Source organism: Pelophylax lessonae, assembly GCF_965119305.1.
Source record: "Pelophylax lessonae genome assembly, chromosome: 6".
Lineage (NCBI taxonomy): Eukaryota > Metazoa > Chordata > Amphibia > Anura > Ranidae > Pelophylax > Pelophylax lessonae.
Window position 1 is genome coordinate 168,237,298 of NC_138773.1, and position 24,094 is coordinate 168,261,391.

At 42.5% G+C, this 24,094-nt stretch overlaps 1 protein-coding gene across 1 annotated transcript in view; it reads right to left on the reverse strand.

Annotated features, from left to right (window-relative positions):
• Nucleotides 1-7,426: 7,426 nt before the first annotated feature.
• The window catches only part of LUC7L (LUC7 like), an 87,056-nt gene continuing 70,388 nt past the window's right edge, over nucleotides 7,427-24,094 (reverse strand). The window contains exons 7-9 of the mRNA XM_082261093.1: nucleotides 13,922-14,010; nucleotides 11,992-12,176; nucleotides 7,427-7,699 (exon numbers count right to left, since the gene is read on the reverse strand). Coding sequence (XP_082117219.1) covers nucleotides 12,014-12,176; nucleotides 13,922-14,010 — 252 coding nt within the window. The 3' untranslated portion in view covers nucleotides 7,427-7,699; nucleotides 11,992-12,013. The remainder of the gene's footprint in view (nucleotides 7,700-11,991; nucleotides 12,177-13,921; nucleotides 14,011-24,094) is intronic.

Below are 24,094 nucleotides of genomic sequence, written 5' to 3' on the forward strand. Positions count from 1 at the left end.
GCCCCAGACTTCTAGGTTCCATCCATTTGTGTGGTTAGCAAGCAGAAAGGTCTGGACTTGTGTCTTTTCAACCCAGCTACATAAAAAAGCTGTTCAAAGCTAAATGAATTATTGGAAATGCTTTGTAAAAGATGGCTGTACATACAGGTGCATCTCATACCTTTTTGATGAAATTCTAATTGTAATTTCAGTAATTCAATTAAAAAATTGAAACATATTTTATATAGGTGTGTTACACACAGATAGAATTAAGCTTTTCATTTTAATGAATATAGCTACTTTATTACAGCTAATGAAAACACAATATTCAGCATCTCAGACAATTAAAACATTACACAAGACCAATGAAAAAATAAATATATATTTTTATATACAGAAATGTTGGCTTACTGGAAAGTATGCATTCAATAATTGGTCAGGGCTCCTTTTGAATGAATTACTGCGTCAATGCGGCGGGGCATGGAGGCAATCCACCTGTGGCACTGCTGCGGTGTTATAGAAGTTAGTGATAATGATACTGGTTACCCCCCCCCCCCCCCTCACATCATCACGTTCATGTGGCTGGCCCTCCCTCCAGTGACTATGCGCTTTCGCTGCCTGATTGGTTGTCATCTCTGGGCTGCTGCTGGCCAGTCTCAGGGCAAACCACAGACCCGGAAGGACACCTACCAGTCCTATAGACACTTACACCAATGTAAAATGTGTATCAATAAAATCATTAAGCATCTGCTCCACAGTGGCGAGTTCTCAATATTCCATGACTTTTCCAAAACTTAGTGGGGTTAAGTCATTTTCCATAACTTTCCCAGGCCTGGAAAGTGTCATGTCAGAATCCCATGACTTTTCCAGGAATTGCATGACCGTACAAACCCTGAAGCCAACATTTCTGTATTAAAAATCATTTTTCATTGGTCTTATGTAATATGGGATTTTTGTACTTACTGTAAAAAAAAATTACAGACAGCACTTCATAATTCATAACTACTGGGTTATATGGCCTCCTCCCGGAGTAGGAGTAGGCAGAACAAATAAAGCGCATGGGCCGTCCTCAGCTTGGTATATAACCCCCCCCCCTCTCTCTGCTCTAGGTAATCAGTTTAGTAGCAAACAGTATTATAAGTATCAGAACTCCATAGGAGGGGTGGGTGCTGTGTTTGTCGATTTTACTGTAAGTACAAAAAAACAGTTTTCTCTTTCGTTCATTGACGGACACAACACTCTATAAATCATAACTACTGGGACATAAAAAGGAAAATGAGTGGGGAAAATAACCCAAGGCTAACCATAAGTGCCCTTAACCAGTACACAGGAGCCTTAACTGGGCACAGGAGCCCTGTCTGAAAAATAAAGGTTTAAAGAAAAAAAAAACCACCCCTCAAGAGGTAACAGCCCCTCTAAAAACAGCAGCCTGCAAAACGTTGCCATCTGCGGATGCTTCTTTTGGCTGCAAAGTATCTATCTTACAGAATTTTGTGAAGGTATGCACCGACGACCAAGTGGCCGCCTTCCAAACTTGCAATATTGATGCCCGATGACGGAAGACCCAAGAAGCACTCAGCGCCCGAGTAGAATTCGCCGTGACAGGTAAAGATGGAGCCTGACCTTTAATGGAATAGGCCTGAGACACAGTCTGTCTGATCCATGTGGAGAAGGTAGCCAAAGAAGCAGCCAGCTTTTTTCTTGGTCCGTCTGTAACCACAAAAAGCGAGTGACCACTGTAGCTGCCAGATACACCCGAATCGCACAAACCACATCCAAGGTATGCAAAGCAAATTCCTTGGGAAAAGCCGGCTTGGGACACAGGGAAGGCCTCGTTCAAATGGAAATCAGACAACTTTGGGCAGGAATGATGGACAGGGTCGAAGAACCACTTTATCCCTATGGACCACTAAATAGGGACTGCGATAGGATAATACTGCCAATTCTGATACCTTGTGGGCCGAGGTGACAGCCACAAAGAATGTCACCTTCTGGAATAACATTGACAAGGGACTCTCCAGAATATTTTCAAATGGAGGTTTCTGGAGAACCGAAAACAGTAAATTTTAAATCCCATGACAAGCCCCCTGAATGAAGGTACGAACTAAAGAGTGCGTAGCTAGGTGTCGCTGAAAGAACATTGCCAAGGCAGACACCTGGCTCTTGATGGTACTCAAGGCCAGCTTCTGAACAACGCCCCATTGAGAACGGTTAAGATCAGAGCCACAGAAAAGGATCGAGGATGAGCGCCAATAGACTCACACCAAAAAATGTATGCTTTCCATGTACGATGGTATAGCTTTCTGGTGGAGGACTTCCTCGCCTTCACCATAGTAGGGAATCACTGATCCAGACAGACCTCTATCCCTCAGTACCTGGCTTTCAATAGCTAAGCAATTAAAAACCAGCAACTGTAAAGCAAGATGGTAGATAAGTCCTTAGGACAACTGGTCTTCTGTGAGAGGAAGCCCCCCCCAATGGACGTTTGGGGCCACCAGGATGATTGGAAGAGCCTCGTTCTTGATTCCGCACAGGAACTTTGGAAGAAGCCTGAGGGGAGGATAAAACTGGCCCTAGGATGCCTGCAGGGTATGGGGAGTGCCTGACCTCGTGGGGAGTGAAAACTTGCAACCGTGATCACATAAAATAAAAATATTGATAGTAAATAGTGGGTGAATTGCGCCTATTTGGCGCGTGCTGGGAGTGCAAGTGCTAATACCTGAGGTAAAGCACTTACCAGAGGCTCTCCCTTACTCCAAACCCGGCTTGGTTATTGCTTCTCCCTTTGATGCCTGCAGGGCTCCTGGATTGAACTCGATTGTTTGCAGGTATTCAGTGTAAAAGCATCTAGATAGTCAGTGTACAAAAACCAAGAAGACTTCCATTGCGTAGTACAGTAGTATATCGGGGGAAGAAGTTAGTATCAACTCACTTGTAGGAAGTTCACTGTCAAAATCAATATTTTTATTTTATGTGATCACGGTTGCAAGTTTTCACTCCCCACGAGGGGACATCACAATAAATGGTTTAATACAATAACTGTTTATTCACTTATTAGAACTTTGGCACCTTTACCAAGCAGTACTAGCAGGTTGGATTACAATCTGCATCTGGCAAATTGACACACAGACGGTCCAACCTATTCAGCACAAGTACACTTTGAATACCTTTGCACTTAGTATTTATAGCACGCAGCACTTTTATAATCCTTTTGCACATCTTTGGCTTTTTGGCCAATTTAAGTGAGCACAGTGCACTTTTATGGGACCAACACAATACCTGTCCCATTGTCTAATGTTAATGACCTCACATTGTTCTGTCCAGATGGCTAGATAATTACTTTAGGTTAGGGGGGAGGGATTGTGTACACTGTATGGGAATGAGTGTAAAACCCTGTTTCTATTGGATTCGCAATTGTCACATCCAGTTCTCCACAAGGTCCACCTGGGCAGTAAGCTTGTGGGGGAAAACTGTATAAAAGTATGTTTCTTGTTCAATAAAAAGTTACTTCACCCTCAATCTAGAGTACTGTCTCTCATTGGGGGAATCGGCTACAAGGGATTGCTATGTCCTCCATACTCCCTCGGATAATCACTAAGCTCTTGTAAGAGCTTGTTCTGCTGTACTCTCTGGGGAAAGAGGTTCACCAACAGGAACCTGGAGCCTTGTCGTAGGTCCAGGGTGGGTAGGACACGGCGAGACTCCAACCAAGCTGCAGAGGTTTGTGGGGTGTGAGGCAGTTCTGGTGTCTGGTGGAGTGCTTAGAGCCCTCAGGAAGCACTAGGAGTATCCGTCAATAGAGGTAACCGGAAGGGGTGCCGGTTGATCAATTACAATGACCCCCCCCACCCCAATAATGGGTAAGGGCAGACCTTCCAGCTGAATGGGTCTTGTCTGCAGGTCGGGAGAAGCTAGCTCTAGGCTAACCAGACCAAGGTTGCTCGGAACCTCCCGGGGAAAATTTTAAAGATTTATTTGCCTTATTCTCAGTCTCAGAAGCACAAAAGATTTTTCTACGCGATGAGGCTCCTTCCCTTTCCTTCCCTTTCCTGGATTGTGGCAGGAAGGTCTCTTCCCCCCGTGATACCCTTAATGAAGTCATCCAGGGTAGCCCCAAACAGAATCACAGATCAATGAGCGTTTTCTTGGAGGCTTGGTCTGCGGACCAATCCTTAAGCTGCAGCATGTGCCTGTGGAACAAAGTTTGGACAGCACAGGAGCTGTATCCAAAGCTGCATCACAAATAAACTGCAGCCCAAAGATCTGGTACACTAAATCAACATAAGCAGCAGGGACCTGTTCACCTCCCCCAGGCCCTGGTGCAAAAGCTTGGCCTTGATACACCAGGGCTGAGGCAAAGACTGGCCGCAATGCCAAACCAGCCAGTTAACATACTGAGTGCCACAGCCTCTGCTTTCTTGTCAGCAGGGTCCTTAAAGGCCAGGGATTCCTCTACTGAGATCATGGTTGCTTTATTCAATTGGGAAACAGGAGGGTCCAACGTTTGGGGACCACAAGGGGTAATTTTGGTTGTTCCCATTCCGTACAGGAAAACCTGTCAATTTAAGGCACATAAGGAAACACCTTTGGAGTACGAGGTGAGTTATGCATACCAAACAGCCAGGTCAATGGCTACATCAGCCGCATCATCATTTTTAGAGTCTCAAGCACTGCAGTGATAAGTGCGTTTACCAGTGCTTTTTCATTTGCTGCTGTGACCATGGAGGAATCATTCTCACTATCGGATGGATCTGGGGGGTGATATTAAGTCCCCCTGGACAGGCCACATCAGGCTCAGAATCAGATGAGACACTGAGCAGGGGAAGGCGGGGGATGCTTCCTTCTGGGCCTTGGCCCACACACCACTTCCTCTAAGGACTGCAGGACCGCCGTTAGTGCAACCATGGGAAGCTTGGGTTCCGAGGGATCTGCCACCTCCATGATGGGGTCAGTGGGAGAGATGTGACCCCTAAGGCTCCATAAGGAAAAGACCTTGCAGTACAAAAACGATCTTTTGGCATCACTAAAGGATCCCCCTCAAGGCTCAGGGTACCTATCAGCAGAGAGGGAGACAACAGGGACTACCGTCCAGAGGAGCGCTGGGAATTTGAACCCAGCATCATCATGGACACCATCCCTGTCCATATGTCCTGGGCATAGGAAGGGGCAACTAAGAAGCAGCTTATGCTTCCCCACAAGACTTCGGTCGTCTCCAGGACTAAGAGAAAATGACCCCTATGACATCATCTGAGTACACAAACATGGCTAACTGGAGACCAGCCAGACTAAGGGAAAATGGCCACCCTCAGCTACAAACACCGAAGCATGCTGTCAGGTTTTCCCTGCTCCCTCTGCAAGGGGACCCCTCCCAAAGGTAGGACACACGTTAGGGGAGACTCTGCTGCGCACTCTGCACTGGGACTCCCCCTGCACTATAACCACACTGCAAACAGTATGGCATGCACCTAGGGGTCTCCTACAGTGGGACCTCTCCAGACTACCAGGGCAGGACACTCACTATCCCAAGACCCTTACAGAGTAGGGATAGCGGGAGAGACCCCAGGGGTCTCCGCTACAGTCTCTGCCCTGGGACACCCAGCAGACTCTTGGTCCAGATGGGGTGAAAGTCCAGCTCACTGATGGATTGAAGTATGGGAGGAGGGAACCTGCAGGCAGGTCCGACTGTCCCTGGAGGTTACCCGTGTCCACCCCCTAAAAAACCCCAAAAGGGGAGAGGGGGGGGGGGGATTGTACTTACCCTTCCATGTGCGGGTAATGCTCCAGACAAAATCCTCATCACCGAAAGGGAGCTGTCGGCCAAGGGACCACTGCGACTCAGACCCAAGCCCGTTCGTTTAACTCACAGGTCAGCCTCTGTCCGTGAGGCTATGTCTCGGCCGACCTAGCACGTAGCTGCGGTCTGCATGTGCTCGCTGGCTGGACCACTGGGTCTAGATTGTCCAGCCCGTTGCCCAGTCAGGCAGTTGATTGTAGATCTCCCGAAAGAAAACCTAAAAGGCGTAAGGAAGGAGAAAAATTTGCTAGGGCCAGAGACAGAGATCCCAGCCAGGAGCCTAGGTCCTTACTCCTGACTGGACAGATTAAAACTGATTTTATACCAAGCTGAGGACCACCCATGGGCGTATCCAGGTTTATTTTGTTCTGTCAAGTCCTACTCATGGGGGGAGGCAATATAACCCAGTAGTTATGATTTATAAAGCGCTGTGTCCGTCGAACAAAAGAAATTCAACGTTTCTGAGATACTGAATTTTGGGTTTTTACTAGCTGTAAGCCATAATCATCAAAAGTAAAAGAAAGAAATGCCTGAAATGTATCACTCTGTGTGTGCATCTACATAAAATATATGAGTTTCACTTTTTGAATCGAATTACTGAAAAACTTTTTGATATTCTAATTTTAGGAAATGCACCTGTACTTCTCTTTCACAAGCTGAAATCCATGTGTACAAGGTCATACAGTAGTTAAATGCATCAAGATAAAGGGAACCCACCTGTGTAGAAACGGTCTTTTACTTGAGATACGTCATGATGTGTAAATAAAGCAGCATTAGCATTACTGCTGTAGTGGTAGTGATCCTTACAATTGTAAACCTTTAGGGTATAAGATTTAACTTTGAGGATTCCATTCAAAACATCAATCAGTTCTCTACCACACAGACATTCTCTGATGCATCTACAGATCCTTAAAGTATATATAAGACCAAAACTCCCCCCCCCCATTGTGGATAGCGTAGGAAGTGTGATGACACAGGGGTGATACCAGCCAGTTTATTTTTTGCCATCCATCCCATTGGGATGATTGTCATTTATTTCTGGTCCCAAAGACACATCAATAAATGAGAAAAAAAAATAAAAAAAATTGACAGCTGTCACTGCAAGAAGCATAATACTTCTACAATATTCATGTCCCAGTGACTACTCGAAAGTTTTGTTTTTCCCTCACTTTGAGTGCCAGTGACAACAATCACTAGGACAAAGTGAATCTCCCCAGCAGGGAAACAGACAGAATGTGGAAAGCGTATAACATCAGGTTTTTTATTGCTATTTAAAAAAATCATTTTGGCTTTAGATACACTAGGTTTAAGATCAAGTTTTACACATGTGTAATTGTATAGCAGAATCTTTCTAAATCACCACACTAGATAACATAGGAAACATACAACGTGTTACCTCCATTAACACTGCCCACATGTATTTTTATTTTGCGTGGATTTAGCCTGAAATACTTGGACAAACTTGTTCAACATACCTTAAATGTACATTTTTAAAGGAAAGAGTAGCTGATCTACTACAGCAAGCATATTCCTATTGACAAAACATTTCAACAGATAATACATAAGCTTGAATTCACATGAAACTACATTAACAGTTTTTCGTATGCAACTTCCCCATCCATGTCCCCTAAAAAACACAATAAACAAAATTAGTACACTAAACAAATGATTTAATTGTATACCAACTACTTTCAACTGAGGGCAAGCAGAATATAATTAATAACATTGCTATTTTCAAACAATAAAAAAATTGGATTTATCAAATGTGAGCTTTCAGTAAGAAAAAAAGCTTTATTGTCATTTATAGAACATTGCTCGATTGATTAAAAATACAACACAAAGTATGTTATTGATGCAGTGCAGGTTCCCCAGATGCAAAGTCAAACCTCAAGACTTTGTTATCGTAGCTGTGTGATCCCTGCTGATCTACAACAAAGAAAAAGATGCATGCAGTTACATTTACAGAGCATTTATGGTTCAAATAAATTTATAAATAGCTATACATATTAAAATGGACTAGTAACCCAAACAAATTAAAATTATATAAAAAGGTCAATACCACATTTCATGTGGTAAATTTTGCTTTCCCACTACTTCAGTACAAAGATCTATTGATCTCAGCAAACAAGCATTTTCCAACATCATTAAGGGAGAGTGTGCCATTTGAGGGAAAAAGCCTAGAGCTCCACCAGCTGGTTGGAGAAAAGACCTTAACTCTGACCTGAATCTATGTTGAGAAATAAATTACGGCCATAAAAAAATTTTTATCATTGAAAAGCAGATATTAAAACATTAACCAGGTGACTGTGCTAGGACTGAGAAGAGAATATGGAAAGTAGAATCTCATTGTGGTATCACAGTCACTCTCCTTTCCCTTGCTCATTTTTGTCTGGAACAGTTGTAACCCTACTCTCTGGCAGCACACAAAGCATTGCAGCAGCAGGGCAGTCAAGAAAATAAAGGCCGCTGTGCAAGCATTAATATTTCCCAAGACTGTACACCCGTGTCATCATCCCAACTCCAGGAAGTAGATAATGACACTGGATGATGAGTGCGCATATATTGCCAGTCTTCTGTAAGGAAGAGAAGATGAAGGCATTGTCAGGAGAAATCATTACTCATGCATGCAGATAAAATAGAATGTATAGGCACACAGGAGAGATGGACAAAACTGTAAAAAGAAATGAAAAAATTGAAGGCATACAGTTACAACTGCAAAAAATGTAGATTAAACATTTTATCAGTACAGGGCACTGCGCTCAGGAACTTTAAACTACGGATTACAGTCAGGAAGTTTAAATGGTTAACTGGCAGGAAAAGGTTTTTTTGGGGAAGTTTTTTTTTTTTTAAACCGTCACCATTTTTCTAGGTAAATTTATTTCTAAAGGTGCCATTGACATGAAAGTTTCATCACTTGTCAGTTACAACCCATGCAATCCATATATACAAAGAAACCAAAACAAATCCGTTCAGAAATTAAGTTGAGGAATAAAATGAAAGGACACAGGTTAACCACTTGCCGACTGCGCACAGTATATTTACTGCGGCAGTCAGCCCCGGCCAGGCAGAGTGACGTAGATCTACGTCGCTAGCCTGTCACCGGGTTTTGAGCCAATAGCGGGCGGGCGCGCGCCCGCCTCGGCTCGTTCACAGAGGAGTGTGGGCGTGTGACCGGCGGACCCGAAGTCCGCCGGTCACACTATGATCGCCGGTAGAGCGGGAGAAAGGCGGGCGGCTTATGTAAACAAGCGCCTGTCATTCTCCCCTGTGTAAAAATGCAGATCAGACGGTTCTACTATGTAGAACCGTTGATCTCTGTTTTTACACTAGGAGACCTGTCCCACTAGTTAGAATCACGCCCCTAGGACACACTTAACCCCTCCCTCTCCAATACAGTTAACCCCTTCCCTACCAGTGTCATTTTTGCAGTAACAGTGCATATATATAGCACTAATTACTGCAGTAATGTCACTGGTACCCCCAAAAGTGTCAAAAATGTCAGTCAAGGGCCCGATCTGTCCGCCGCAATGTCGCAGTACCGCAAAAAAAAAAAAAAAAAAAAAAAAAAAAAACACCAAAAATGACAAAAATCTTTCCCTTTGTTAGTAAACGCGATAACTTTTGCGCAAACCAATCAAAATACGCTTTTTGCGATTTTTTTTACCAAACGTATGTAGCATAAAACAAATTGGCCGAGAATGTTAAAAAAATTTCGATTTTTACATTTTTTTGGGGGGAATTCATAAAAAAAAAGTGAAAAATGTTATTTTTGCAAAATTTACGCTCTTTTTGTTTATAGCGCATGATCAAAAAAAAAAAATCGCACAGGTGATCAAATACCACCAAAAGAAAGCTCTGTTTGTGGGAAAAAAAGGACGTGAAATTCGTTTAGGTACAGTGTCGCACGACCGCGCAATTGTCCGTTAAAGTCACGCAGTATTTAAAAAAAAAAAAAAAAAAAAACGCAAAAAACCCCTTGGTCAGGAAGGGGGTAAAATCTTCCGGGGCTTAAGTGGTTAAAAAAAGTTTTGAACAAGCTAACTGAAATTTTACAAAATCCTTTGATAATGACCGTTTCAAGATGCCTCCTGTATGGAGAAACTAGTCGCATGCTTTGCTCAGGTGCGATTTTGGCCCATTCTTCCACACACTCTTCAAATCTTGAAGGTTCTGTGGGCCTCTTCTATGAACTCTGATCTTTAGTTTTCCATACATTTTCTATTGGATTTAGGTCAGGTGATTCTAGCAGCTCTATTTTCTTTTTTTGAAACCAATTGAGAGTTTCCTTGGCTTTGTGTTTGGGATCATTGTCCTGCTGAAATGTCCACCCTCGTTTCATCTTCATCATCCTCGTATATGGCAGCAGGCTTTTTATCAAGAATTTCTTGGTACATTTTTCCACTCATCCTTCCTTCGATGATGTAAAAGTTTGCCCGTTCTGTATGCTGAACAGGCCCACACCATGATGTTCCCACCTCCAAACTTCACTGTTGACATGGTGTTTTTGGGGTAATGTGCAGTGCCATTTGACTTCTAAACATGGTGTGTTTTATGGTAGCCAAAAGAGTAAAATTTTGGTCTCATCTGACCAGACTATATTCTCCCAGTATTTCGCAGGTTTTTTCTTCAGCAATGTCGTCTTGCATGGTGAGCGTACATACAGGCCATGGCGGTTGAATGCATTACTTATGGCTTTCTTTGAAACAATGGTACTTGCTAATTCCCGGTCTTTCTGAAGCTCTCTACAAGTAGTCCCTGGCTCTTGGGCAACTGTTCTGGATATTATTTTTACTTCTCAGCTAGAAATCTTGCGATTTCTAGCTGAGGTCCTGGCTGCTTTATGGTGAAATGATGTTCTTTCTACTTCCAGAATATGGCCCCAACAGTGCTCACTGAAACATTCATAAGTTCACAAATTCTTCTGACACCAATGCCATCAGCATGTTTAACAATAAGGTTGCAAATGTCTTGAGAAAGCTCATTATGAAAGGTTTGTAACACACTTTGTTAATGAGACCCCCTTTTTTGACCAGGTCTCTCCTTATCTCTAGAACCAGCTGATATTAAGTTGCACTGACAAAGGGCAGAATTGCTAATTACTGATAAATATCAGCTGGTGTCCTGGCTTTCTATGCCTTTTTGTATCTCCCTTTCTTCATGTGTTCAATACTTTTTCCCTTTTGCCATTCCATTTTATTACACAACTTCATTTCTGAACTTGTTTTGGTTTCTTTGAAGGTATGGATTTGCATGAGTTGTTACAGACATGTGGTAAAAATGTAATGTCAGTTAAACCTTTATAAAAATATTTACCAAGAAAAATAGTAAAGTATTCAACACTTATTTTACCCGTTGTATACTATACAGTGCTGTGAAAAAGTATTTGCCCCCTTCTTGATAATTTTTTTTTGTTTATTTTTTTTGCATATTTGTCACACTTGATTCAGATCATCAAAAAAAAATAAATAAATAAATTCATTACACAAAGATAACAAGTTAGAACAAATTCAAGTATTTAGAGGATTTCATTTATGAAGGGAAAAAAACTGTCAAAACCTGCCTGGCCCTATGTGAAAAAGTAACTGCCCCCTAAACCCAACAGGTAAAACAAGGCAGATCACCATTCTGTTAGTAGGGAAGTCATTAACCCTCTGTTCTTGCAATTTAAAAAAAAAATCGAATTTCTTTATAAAGGTTTAAGCTAAAATATACTCTGCTTCATGTCTTTGGTTTAAAAAAAAATAAAAAAAATCCCAATAGGCAAATATTAATTTGTTTGTGCAAAAGTTTTAGCCTTTACAAACTATGGGATGTATACTGGACTTTTTTTTTTTTTATACTCGTAATGGCAGTGATCAGGGACTTCTAGTGGGACTGTGATAGTGCGGTGGGCAACCTGACACTGACATCACCAACACAGGGCTCTCTTTTGTCATTTGCTCAGCGAGTCCTGGCCATAAATCATTGTCTGGGACCCACTGATCGCCAAGTGCTGTGGTGAATGACAGCACAGCCAGGGTGGTGGCTGCACGCCCCCACCCGGAAATACCAAATTACATACATTTACGCGATTTGCCGCAGTATAAGCAACTAGTACGAAATATTAGATATTACTGATACATCCTGATGAGGGAAACCATTAAATTTCAAATCATGTGTATAACAATGTCTCCCAGTTTATAAGCAAAGCTCATTATAAAAGACGTGTTGCTCATTACCTCTGCAATTGTATTGCAGTAGTTATTTTTTTGCTCTCTCCTTATCTCTAGAACTGCCATGGTAACTTTTGTTACGACTTCCTGATCGACTACGATGTCGCCTGTGTCGGTCTCTTGATCTTGATCTTCGTTTGTCACGAGAAGTGGATCGTGACCTTCGTCGTCTCCTATCTCTTGATCGTGATCTGGGAGAGAAACACATTAATTTTCAGAGAAAAGCATTTGAAATATAAAGTCCTACATTACTAATTAAATGCTTGCAGCTGCCTTGAGTTACTCACAATGTGAACTACTATATTAAGGCACCCTAATCTGGAATATCAACTTTCTGCTCTAGGCACTTGTGAGAAGCTAGGTTGTGCTTTGACAGACATCTATAGCTGACACATAGGGACTGATTTACTAACACAGGAAAGTGAAATCTGGTGTAGCGGTGCATGGTAGCCAATCCGCTTTTAACTTCAGCTTGTTCAATTAAGCTGCAAGGGGCCCGAGAAAGCCCCCTGGTATGTATAGAGAGGAGGAGGGGCAAGCGCGGCTGAGACCGAGCTCCCCAATCCTCAGCCTTAACTGTAAATCAGCACTGAGGGATCTGGTCTCAAATTGGAACGTGAAAGCACAGTGTGTGCTGTACTCTCTGCCTCCCCCTACAGTGCAATACCCGGCAGGAAGTTAAGGTACAATCCTTTGCCGTTTTTAAAAAGGCTTTCTGTATGTGTGTGCATGTGTGTGGGAAGACTGCCTCCTTACATTGGTGGGCAGTGGGAAGACTGCCTCCTTACATTGGTGGGCAGTGGGAAGACTGCCTCCTTACATTGGTTCATACTCCAGATATTGGAGTGATCTCAAGTTCCATCTGGGGATTGTAACCTTTACATAGGTGGCCTTACCTTGTTGAATGGTTTCTAAGAGGATGTATCCTTTTGGACATATTGATATTGGAGAAGTGCCGTTTAGGAGTGTTCAAATTTAATACTGGGTAATATCTATTCACTGCTGGTGTGGCATGAAAAGTGGGAGTATTCCCAGTTCTCAAGTCTTTCCTTTTTGTTACTGATGCATATAATCCTGGATCCTGAGGAAGCCCCTGAATAAGGTGAAATGAGTCGATCCTTAGGCATATATATGCCATCTTTCGGATTTCACCAATATCGAATTCATATGTATACTGGACTTGAATATTGTTGTACAGTCCATATGAACTTTTTATATTTGGATCTTTTGTAAAAATTGTTTACATTACTAGGCACCTTGAAATCCCCACTTTGTCCCTGCCGTTTTCTCCCTTTGGAGAGAGGATGGGAAACTCCATTATATAGTGAATGCAGGGTCCGGGGTTTAGTAAAACTTTAATTTAAACCAATCTTTAAAGAGTATTTTTTTTTAGTAAGAAACATTGTTAAATCACAAACACAATAAGATTTATAGAAGATGTATAAAGGCTGACTGACATTACAGTAAGTTTCCAAAGGCTGAATAGTGAATTGTTCATAGCAAATCATCCATTTCAAATTATAGAGACACGGCATACTAAGTGACAAATTTAGCTGTGCCTAGAGAACAAGGGCAATCCGACTTCACTACAACAAAGCATGAGCAGAACAAGATGGATTCAGATTGGTTATCAGGAGTTAGTTCACTTAATCTATATTGACTAATAGTGTTTTTGCAACAATAGAATGTAGAAAAAAAAAATAAGGAACATATCTTCCATAGGTCATTTAAGGACCAGCAATACTAATTGATTGTTGAAAAGTGAGGAAGAACAGGACAAGGAACATTTTTCTTCTTAGTCTTTTACTCCCTCTTAAGTGACTGGATAACATACAGAAACTACAAAACGCCACTCAAGTCTCCATTTTAATTTGTGGTAGTTTTGGCTTAACACTTCTATTAAAAAATAACAGAAAAAAAGTTTTGAACTACTAACCTTTTTCCTCCTCGCTCTTCCCTTTCCCGTTCCTCCCGTCTCTTCAAGCGTTCCTGGTTACGTTTCTCCTGCTTGCTTGCCACAGCTTTCTAAATTTGGGAAACATATTCAAATAGCTTTCACGTACTTCTATAAAAAACGGTACTTTATAACCGTTTATAAACTATAATTAATTAGAAATTATACTGTTGCTTACTGGGTTTGGTTATGCAATAATATCAATTACTTGAGGAAATACAGTGCCTTGAAAAAGTATTCATATCCCCTGAAATTTTCCAAATTTTTCATGTTGCAACCAAAAAAAAAAATGTAAATTTTATTGGGATTTTGATAGTAAAAAATTTTACATGCATCTGAAAGCGTGTGGCGTGCATTTGTATTCAGCCCCCCCCCCCCTGAGACAATACTTTGCAGACACACCCTTTCGTTCGAATTATAGCTGCAAGTCTTTTTTGGTAGGTCTCTACCAGCTTTGCACATCTAGAGTAATATTTTTGCCCATAAATTGCAAAATAGCTCAAGCTCTGTCAGATTGGAGAACGACTGAACAGCAATTTTCAAGTCTTTCCACAGATTCTATATTGGATTTAGGAGGTCTGGACTTTGACTGAGCCATTCTAACACATGAATATGCTTTGATCTAAACCATTCCATTGTAGCTCTGGCTGTATGTTTAGGGTCCTTGTCCTGCTGGAAGATGAACCTCCGCTCCAGTCTCAAGTCTTTTGCAGACTCTTAACAGGTTTTCTTCTAAGATGGCCCTGTATTTGGCTCCAGCCATCTTCCAATCAACTCTGATCAGCTTCCCTGTCCCTGATGAAGAATAGCATCCCAGCAACCTGATGCTGCTACCACCATGTTTCACGGTGGGGATTGGGTTTAGGGTGATGTGCAGCATTAGCTCTCCGCCCCACACAGCGTTTTGGCCAAAAAGTTCAATTTTGATCTCATCTGATCAGAGCACCTTCTTACACGTTTGCTGTGTCCCCAACATGGCTTTTTGGGACTTATGGCTCTTTCAACAATGGCTTTCTTCTTGCCACTCTTCCATAAAGACCAGATTTGTGGAGTGCATGCCTAATGGTTGTCCTGTGGATAGATTATCTCAATTGAGCTGTGGATCTCTGCAGCTTCTCCAGAGTTACCATGGGCCTCTTGACTGGTTCTCTGATTAATGCTCTTCCTGCCCAGCCTGTCAGTTTAGGTCGACAGTCATGTCTTGGTAGGTTTGCAGTTGCACCATACTCTTCATTTTCGAATGATGGATTGAACAGTGCTCCATGAGATTTTAAAAGCTTGGGATTTTTTTTTTTTTTTTTTTTTATAACCTAACCCTGCTTTAAACTTCTCCACAACTTTATCCCTGACCGATTTGGTGTGTTTCTTAGCCTTTGTGATGCTTTGTGTTCACTAAGGGTCTCCAAGAAACCCCTGGGGCTTCACAGAACAGCTGTATTTATACCGAGGTTAAATTACACACAGATGGACTCTATTTACTAATTACGGGACTTCTGAAGGCAATTGGTTCCACTAGATTTTAGTTAGGTGTATCAGAGTAAAGGGGGCCGAATACAAAATGCACATCACACTTCAAATATTTGTAAAAAAAAATTGCGAAAAACATTTATCAATTTCCTTCCACTTTACAATTATGTGTAGGCTTATAAAATGTAGTAGAAGCTTTTAATATTTTGCTATGACTAAGGCCAGGATTGGCTGAAACGGGTCAGCATAGAGATCACTCCTTTATTCTTTTATGCTTTAACCACTGGAAGATTTACCCCTATTCATGACTAGACCAGTTTTGGCCTTACTTTAATTGAAAATTGCATGAATGTGCGACACTACCAACAGTCATTTCCCAACAGAGCTTTCTTTTAGTGGTATTTGATCACCACTGCGGTTTTTTTGTTTCGCGCTATAAACAAAAAGAAAGAAACGTCACTTTTTTTTTTAAGTATTGATTGGTTTACGCGAAGGCTATAGCATCTACAAACTACGAGATATACTAGTATTGATGTGGTTTTTTTTCTTCTTTTTTTTACTAGTTTTGACGGCGATCAGCAACATACTGGGTCTGCGATACTGCAGCAGACAATCGGACACTGATAATTTGTGGAAACCAGTGACACGAATACAGTGATCAGTGCTAAAAATATGCACTGCCACTGGTTGGGAAGGGGTTAAACATTTAAAAGCGATCAAAGCGTTAAAATGTGTGCCTAGCTATATAGTGTGTGTGTGTATTATGTGTGCTGTTTTTACTAAGGGAAGACACGGATTTTAGTCCCTCCTTTGCAAAGAGACAGAATCCATGCCCCCCCCCCCCCCCCCAATCAGAACCAGGATCTACAGTATTTAATACTCCGTGTAGTTTACTGGGCGATCAGCGGGTGTCAGAGAACAGCCGCAGATTAGCTTCTGCTGTGCTGTGAACAGACCTGGGGAAGGGTACAGAATAACTTTCTGCAGCACTGAAGGTCCCAATGAGCACAGCGGCCTCTATTATCTGTAAATATACGTTTGGAACCATCAGGACTCTTCCTAGAACGGGTCACCCGGCTAAACTGAGCGATCCGGGGAGAAGACTCTTCGTCAGGGAAGTGACCAAGAACCCGATGGTCACTCTGACATAGCTCCAGCTTTTCTCTGTGGAGAGGAGAACCTTCCAGAAGAACCACCATCTCTGCAATAGAGTAGAGTGGCCAGACGGAAGTCACTCCCTCAGTAAAAGGCACATGACAGTTCGCCTGGAGTTTGCCAAAAGACACCTGAAGGACTCTCGGACCATGAGAAAAAATTCTCTGGTCCGATGAAACAAAGATTGAACTCTTTAGCCTGAATGGCAAGAGTCATTTCTGGAGGAAGCCAGGCACCACTCATCACCTGGCCAATACCATCCCTACAGTGAAGCATAATGGTGGCAGCATCATACCATGGGGATATTTTATAGCGGCGGGAACTAGTAGACTAGTCAGGATCAAGGGAAAGATGAATGCAGCAATGTACAAAGACATTCTTGATGAAAACCTGATCCAGTGTGCTCTGGACCTCAGACTGGGGCAAAAGTTCATCTTCAAAACAGGACAACCATAACCCCACAGCCAAGATAAAGGAGTGGCTACGGGACAACTCTGAATGTCCCTGAGTGGCCCAGCCAGAGCCCAGACTTGAACCCAATTGAATATCTCTGGAGGGATCTGAAAATGGCTCTGCACTGACGCTCCCCATCCAACCTGGTGGAGCTTGAGATGTCGAGCAAAGAAGAATGAGAGAAACCTGGCCAAAAATAGGTGTGCCAAGCTTGTGGCATTATACTCAAAAAGACTTGAAGCATCTATTGAGCAAAGGCTGTGAATATATGTACATGTGATTTTTTTTCCTTTTTTATTTGCAAAGATTTCAAATAAACTAGTTTCACGTCTTCATTATGGAGTATGATTTGTAGAATTTTGAAGAAAACAATGAATTTAACCAGTTGCCGACCACCCGCTGCAGTTTTACCGTGGCAAGGTGGCTCAGCTGCACAAACAGATATAACTGTATGTCAGTCGCGTGGGGTATGGGGACCCACGCGCCGTCCCAGCGTTGTTCTGATTCATTCAGAACCGATCAGTCGTAAGGTCCAGGCCAATGATTTTTGGCCTGGACCTGGTGATCAGTTCTGACCAATTGCAGAACATCCTGTACCTGTGTAATGAAACACAGGCACAGGAAATGATGCAATCTTCTCACCTGTCGGTTCCAGAGTGAGAAGAGATCATCAACTGAGTACACCAGCACTACACTGACACCGTTACACATAGGCACAAATGCAAGCCCCTGATCACCCCCTAGTTAACCCTTTCACTCCCTGTCACAGTGAACACTATATACAGTATACAGATAATTTACTGATCACTGTATTGGTGTCACTTGTGACTTCAGTTTGTGTGAGAGACCATTCGTGGTAGTTAGAGGCAGTGCCAGTTAGGTTTAGGGTACCGCCATACATTTTCTAAAGGTTTAACCCCCTGATCACCCCCAGTTAACCCCTTCATTGCCCTGCAGTGTTTCACTATTATGGTGTACAGATCTTTTTTTCTGATCACTGTATTAGTGTCACAGGTGACATCAGTTAGCATTAATGGTAGTTAGCGTCAATACAGGATAGCGTCAGATTGCTCGCCGCATATTTATTAATACATTTTAACCCTTTGATTGCCAGTGACACACACTAAACATCTATATTACTAGTATAGTGTCTGAACAGATCAATATCTTTGATCTGATCTGAATTATACTAACATCCTCAAAAGTGTTCCCAAAATGCAGCGCTAGCAGGATCAGCCCTGGCACCTGCCAGCACCTGCTTTTAGCCCCTCCGTCCATTCCCCAAGAAGTTTATCAGCAGATTTCGGTCACTTCCAATACACAGCACACTAAAACCACAGCGTTAAGAGTCAGACCTGATCTCTGCTAGCACTAGCAGTTAAAATTTTTGGAAGCGGTTCAAACAGTCCTTGACAACCAGGTGCTTTTTTTACCTGTGAGTCACACTAGGTACCTATAAATTTATTGGCCAAAATGTCCAAACAGATGTACACTAGTGAAGAGGCCTACATGATGCTGAGCATGACAGATGAGAGGGATGGGGGAAGCCTCACTGTCCGAATCAGTCTCAGTATTCAAACCTGTAGAGAACAGCGGCACCCAGACGAAGGAGTAGTGGTCCCTGCTAGGGATGCACCAAAATGAAAATTCTGGTCCGAAAACCGAAAATAATTTTTTCCCCCCCAAATGATTTTAAAATAGTAGGTGAGGTATGGCATGGTATTTGTATTATGCAGCATGAGGGGGTTAATGTATAGCCACTGGTCACTGATGCATTAGTGACCGACCAGTGGCAGTTAATTAACCACTTTGTGCTGCATAAGTGGCAGCAGTGTCAGTGTTAATTAACACTGGTTACACTGACACTGGTTGCACTAATGTAGCACACTGATACTGAATTTATAGATACTGAATAACTAATTAATAATAAAAGATACTGAACAATTGTTTGTAATTAACAGCATAAACAACCTGGCATCCCTCCCCTGCACATTAACCATTGGAGGCCAGGCTGTGTACCTGTCCATAGCCAATAGCTCACTAATCCGATTATTACAGCACTGGATGGGTTAATTAATCTGGGATGTGTGTGTGTGTATCTGTATGTGAGGGAGGCTTAATTATTTCCGAAATCTTATTCTTTTTTTAAAGGGGAAAAAGATGGAGGGGTAATATTGATTTGGAGGTAATTACTTTTAATATCTCTATTAGGCTGCTGCTTGAAAATTAAAAGGAGAGCTATGGATTTTCAAAACGTTTCAGCCAGGTCTTGTATTAGGATATAGTAATACTTATTGGCCACAAGATATGGTGGGTAGCATGCGAGTTATTTGTTTGTAGAGTAGAAGTGAAATCACATGCATGTGCATCTAGAAGTGCCAGCCTGATTATAAAGGTAGTTTATGATTCATTTTTTATATTAGTATATTTAATGGAATAATTTGTTTTAAAATAGGTCACTCACACCATGCAGGCATTTTTGCCTTAATGCTGGTCCTTAGCTGAGGAAGAATGAAGGGGTGACATTAGGACAAATACTGACGAGTGGGAGGGAGCAGTGGATGGTGGTTCCTGGTTGCCTGATGGAGACGGGGATGACCTGGATGTCCTGCTGATTGTTGTTACCCAATTCATCTAAAGCACTTTGGATCTGTATATTTAACCACTTGCCGACCGCCGCACGACTATCTACGTCGGCGGTCAGCCCCTCACAGGCAAAGTGACGTAGGGCTACGTCACTAGCTTGTGAGGGTCTAGGGAGCGAGCACGCGCCCCCGGAGGCGCGCTCCCGCTCCCGAGTGGTCACGGACCCCCCCCCCCGCGCGTGTGACCGGCGGACCCGATGTCCGCCGGCCACTCTGCGATCAGCGGGGGAGAGGGAGAAAGTCAGGCAGCTTGTGTAAACAAGCTGCCTGTCATTCTCCTCGCTGTATGAGAGCTGATCATCTGGATCTACTATGTAGATCCGTTGATCACTCTGCATACAGCTGAAGCCCCAGCCAATCACAGTTAGAATCACGCCCCTAGGGACACACACAGCCCCTCCCTCTCAAATAAAGTTAACCCCTTCACTACCAGTGTATTTTTACAGTAACAGCGCATATGTATAGCACTGATTACTGTAGAAATGTCACTGGTAACCCCAAAAGTGTCAAAAATGTCAGTCAAGGGTCCGATCTGTCCGCCGCAATGTCGCAGTACCGCAAAAAAAAAAAATCGCAGATCGCCGCCATTACGCGTTAAAAAAAAAAAAAACAACAAAAATGACAAAAATCTTTCCCTTAGTTAGTAAACGCAATAACTTTTGCGCAAACCAATCAAAATACGCTTTTTGCGATTTTTTTTACCAAACATAGGTAGCATAAAACAAATTGGCCGAAAATTTTAAAAAATTTTGATTTTTACATTTTTTTGGGGGGGAATTTCATATAAAAAAAAGGGAAAAATATTGCTATTTTTGCAAAATGGACGCTCTTTTTTTGTTTATAGCGCGTGATCAAAAAATCGCACAGGTGATCAAATACCGCCAAAAGAAAGCTCTGTTTGTGGGAAAAAAAGGACGCCAAATTCGTTTAGGTACAGCGTCGCACGACCGCGCAATTCTCCGTTAAAGTCACGCAGTGCCGAATCGCAAAATACCCCCTGGTCGGAATGGGGGTAAAATCTTCCGGGGCTTAAGTGGTTAAAAGGGTAGATTATAGATGGTGAAGGCGCCTGGTTTTAATGTTTTGGCCCTTGATGTAATGCAAAAACATGCTGCCCTTTTTTATTTTAATGGTGGTGTGCCAAAAAAATACAAGTAGTAGATAAGTGAAAAAATAGGCGCTGGTAATCAGGTAATCAGTGGTGGTGTTCCAGGTGTGTTAGGGGGTATTGGATTGTCTACACCAATCAATTATGTCCATAAAGATAAACCTCGTTTACCAATAAATAAATAAATGGTGGACTTTAAAATCATCAATAATACCATAATGTGAACCATTTGTAATAACCTAGTAAAAAAGTGAAATTTGCAATTTTGTTATCACTAAAAGTCACCAATTTTATATAGACCGAGATATATATTTCACCTTTTTACTAGGCTATTATTACAAATGGTTCACATTATGGTATTATAGATGATTTTAAAGTACACCATTTATTTATTGGTAAACAAGGTTTATCTTTATGGACATAATTGATTGGTGTAGACAATCCAATACCCCCCAACACACCTGGAACCCCACCACCGATTACCAGCGCCTATTTTTCCACTTATCTAATATTTAAAAGGGTAGTAATATAAAGTATATGCTGTTATGAGAGAGAGAACGAACACCAGACAGCCAAATTACTTTCCTCTGCAGCACCAGAGCACATGTAGGGAGAGAGAGAGAACGAACACAGCAGACAGCCAGATTACCTTCCTCCGCAGCGGCAGCACCAGAGCACATGGGAGGAGGTGGGTGGAGCCATTCTGCAATAGGCACAGAGGAGGATGCTGTGCATGCAGGGTCCTCTCCTCGAACGGCACTGGTTGCTAGACGCCAGTTGGCTGGCCATCCTAGCAACCAGTGTAGCTCACAATCAAGCGCCCCGTGTCGGCGGAGAAACAGAAAGGAGTGGTTAGCAGAGATACCCGCCTGACAGGGAAGTGAAGGGCTCGCTTCTTACAGCTATTAGCGGCCATTAATTTTCGGCATCTTTAAACCGTTTTCGGGCCGAAATGGGATAGGCCCATTTTCGGCCGAAAATATTGGTTGCCGAACATTCGGTGCACCACTAGTCCCTGCTAAGGTTAGGCGTACCCGACCCCGTTCTTCTGTTCCTGAGGTGCAACAATTGCAGGGTTCTCGTATGCAGCAGAGCGTTCAAGCTGGTGTGGTGGCTAGCACAAGTAGTGTCCCGCAGCCACCAATAGTTCAAAGACAGGCCGTAGTGTCCTTCTTGATGCACTTGCAAATCCTGATTGGGAGCTCACCACTTTTGCAGTGCCGGTACTTCCCGCCAATGTACTGGCCAACCCAGAATTCAGATGGCAACAACCGATTTTACTCCCCTTGGTTTTCATGAGCAGTTTTTCATGGAAGATTTGTACAGATCTATTGTGGACCAAAGCAATTTATATGCCGATCAATTAATTGCTGCAAATCCAAATTTGACCCTTGCCAGAGAATTTGCATGCAAACATATCACTGTTTCCAAACTTAAAAACTTTCTGGGCCTATCCCTCCTCATGGGCATTACTAAAAAGAGTCAGTTGCAGATATATTGGTCCACTGACCCAATTAATCATATGCCCGTGTTCTCTGCTGCCATAGCCAGGATTAGATACGAGCAAATCTTGCGGTTCATGCACTTCACTGACAATGAACTCTGTCGTCTTCGGGGTGACCCTGTATATATGACCGGCTCAAAAAAATTTGGACCCTCGTAAATCACTTCAACCAAAAGTTTGCAGCCTTGTATACGCCTCAACAAGCTGTCTGCGTCAAGGAGTCCCCGAATAAAATTTCTGGCTGCCTTGCTTTCAAACAGTTTCTCCATAGCAAGCGTGCCAGATATGGGGTCAAGATGTATAAGCTCTGACAGGGCAAAAGGCAATAAATGGTTTCCGGAGTTACGAGGGAAAGATAGCAATGTGGAGCCCCAACTGCCCAGACTACATGGGGAGCAGCAGCAAGATTGTTTTGGGACTTGGTGTCACCATTATTAGGAACGGGGTACCCTTTTTACACAGACAATTATTACATAAGTGTGCCACGTTTTAAGTCACCATTTTGATTTTGGAATTAGTGCATGTGGCACCGTGCAACTTAATCACTGAGGCTTCCCCCAACAGCTTGTAGATTCCCGACTTAGATGGGGGGAGAGAGCCTGCTTGAAGTGTAATAAATTGCTTGCAGTGAAGTGGAGGGACACACCATGTTTTCGTTCTGTCTTCCATTCACGCAGATACGACAGTTCAAATTGCAATGGCGACTGGTGTTAAGAAGCCCCTCTGTGTCCACAATTACAACCTTAACATGGGAAGGGGAAGGGTGGACTTCAATGACCAGATGGCGGTGCCATACTTGTCCGTAAGGCCAGACATTGGTACAAGAAAGTAGCTGTATACTTATTCCAATTGGGTCTGCTGAACGCTTATGTGCTATACAAAGCGTCAGGAAGAAGTGGATCTTAACTAAAATTCCAGGAAGAGATCATCACAGTCCTTCTGTGACCCAAATTCACAATCCAGATGCAGTGACCCGCCTGCATGAGAGGCATTTTCTGGATGTCCTCCCTAGTAACCCTACCCAAAGAGCACCCCAAAGATGAGGTTGTGTTGTAGAAAACGCTGATATAGGCGACACTCGCTTTTTTTTGTCCATCCTGTCCTGGCCAACCTGTTCTCTGCATCAGGGACTGTTTCTGTCAACTACCACACACTAATAAGAGTATTAGTACAGGGTGCAGCATGGCACAGTCTAGGGCACACTTTCACACAGGGTCTCGAAAGATGTTCGATGGCTATCGCATTTTGAGAGACCCTAGCCTGGAAGGTTTAAAGTTTTTTTTACAGTTACAAAAAATAAATAAAAAAGCCAAAAATAGTTGTAATTTTAATAAGTTCATTTTCTGTTTTCTACTTTTACTGTACTTTATAATATACTGTTCTACTGTAGGGTTTTATGGTTACAGTTTCATTGTTAACTATAGTTTTCTTGGCAGATACCACCATTCTACTGTACGCTATTATAATATAATGTTTATTGTTGCAGTGTTTTTGTTAACCATAGTTTGCAGATACCACCATTTCTACTGTTTTACTGCACTGTATACTAATATATTGTAATGTTAATTTGTTAACCATTGTTTGCTTTGCAGGTACGCCCATCAGCTGCAGCACTGATTTGTTTATTCTGACAGCAACAGCGTTTGCTCTCAGCATATACGTAAATCAATGATTGCAGCGCTGAATTTTAGTTAAAAAAAAAAAAAAAGGAGCATATATGGCAAAGCATAGGGGATGGGGAGGACGCAGAGGGCGGATCTCCCCTATACTTCGCTATATATTTTTTAACACTTTTCTTGGCAGAGATTTATCTGCCATGTTCT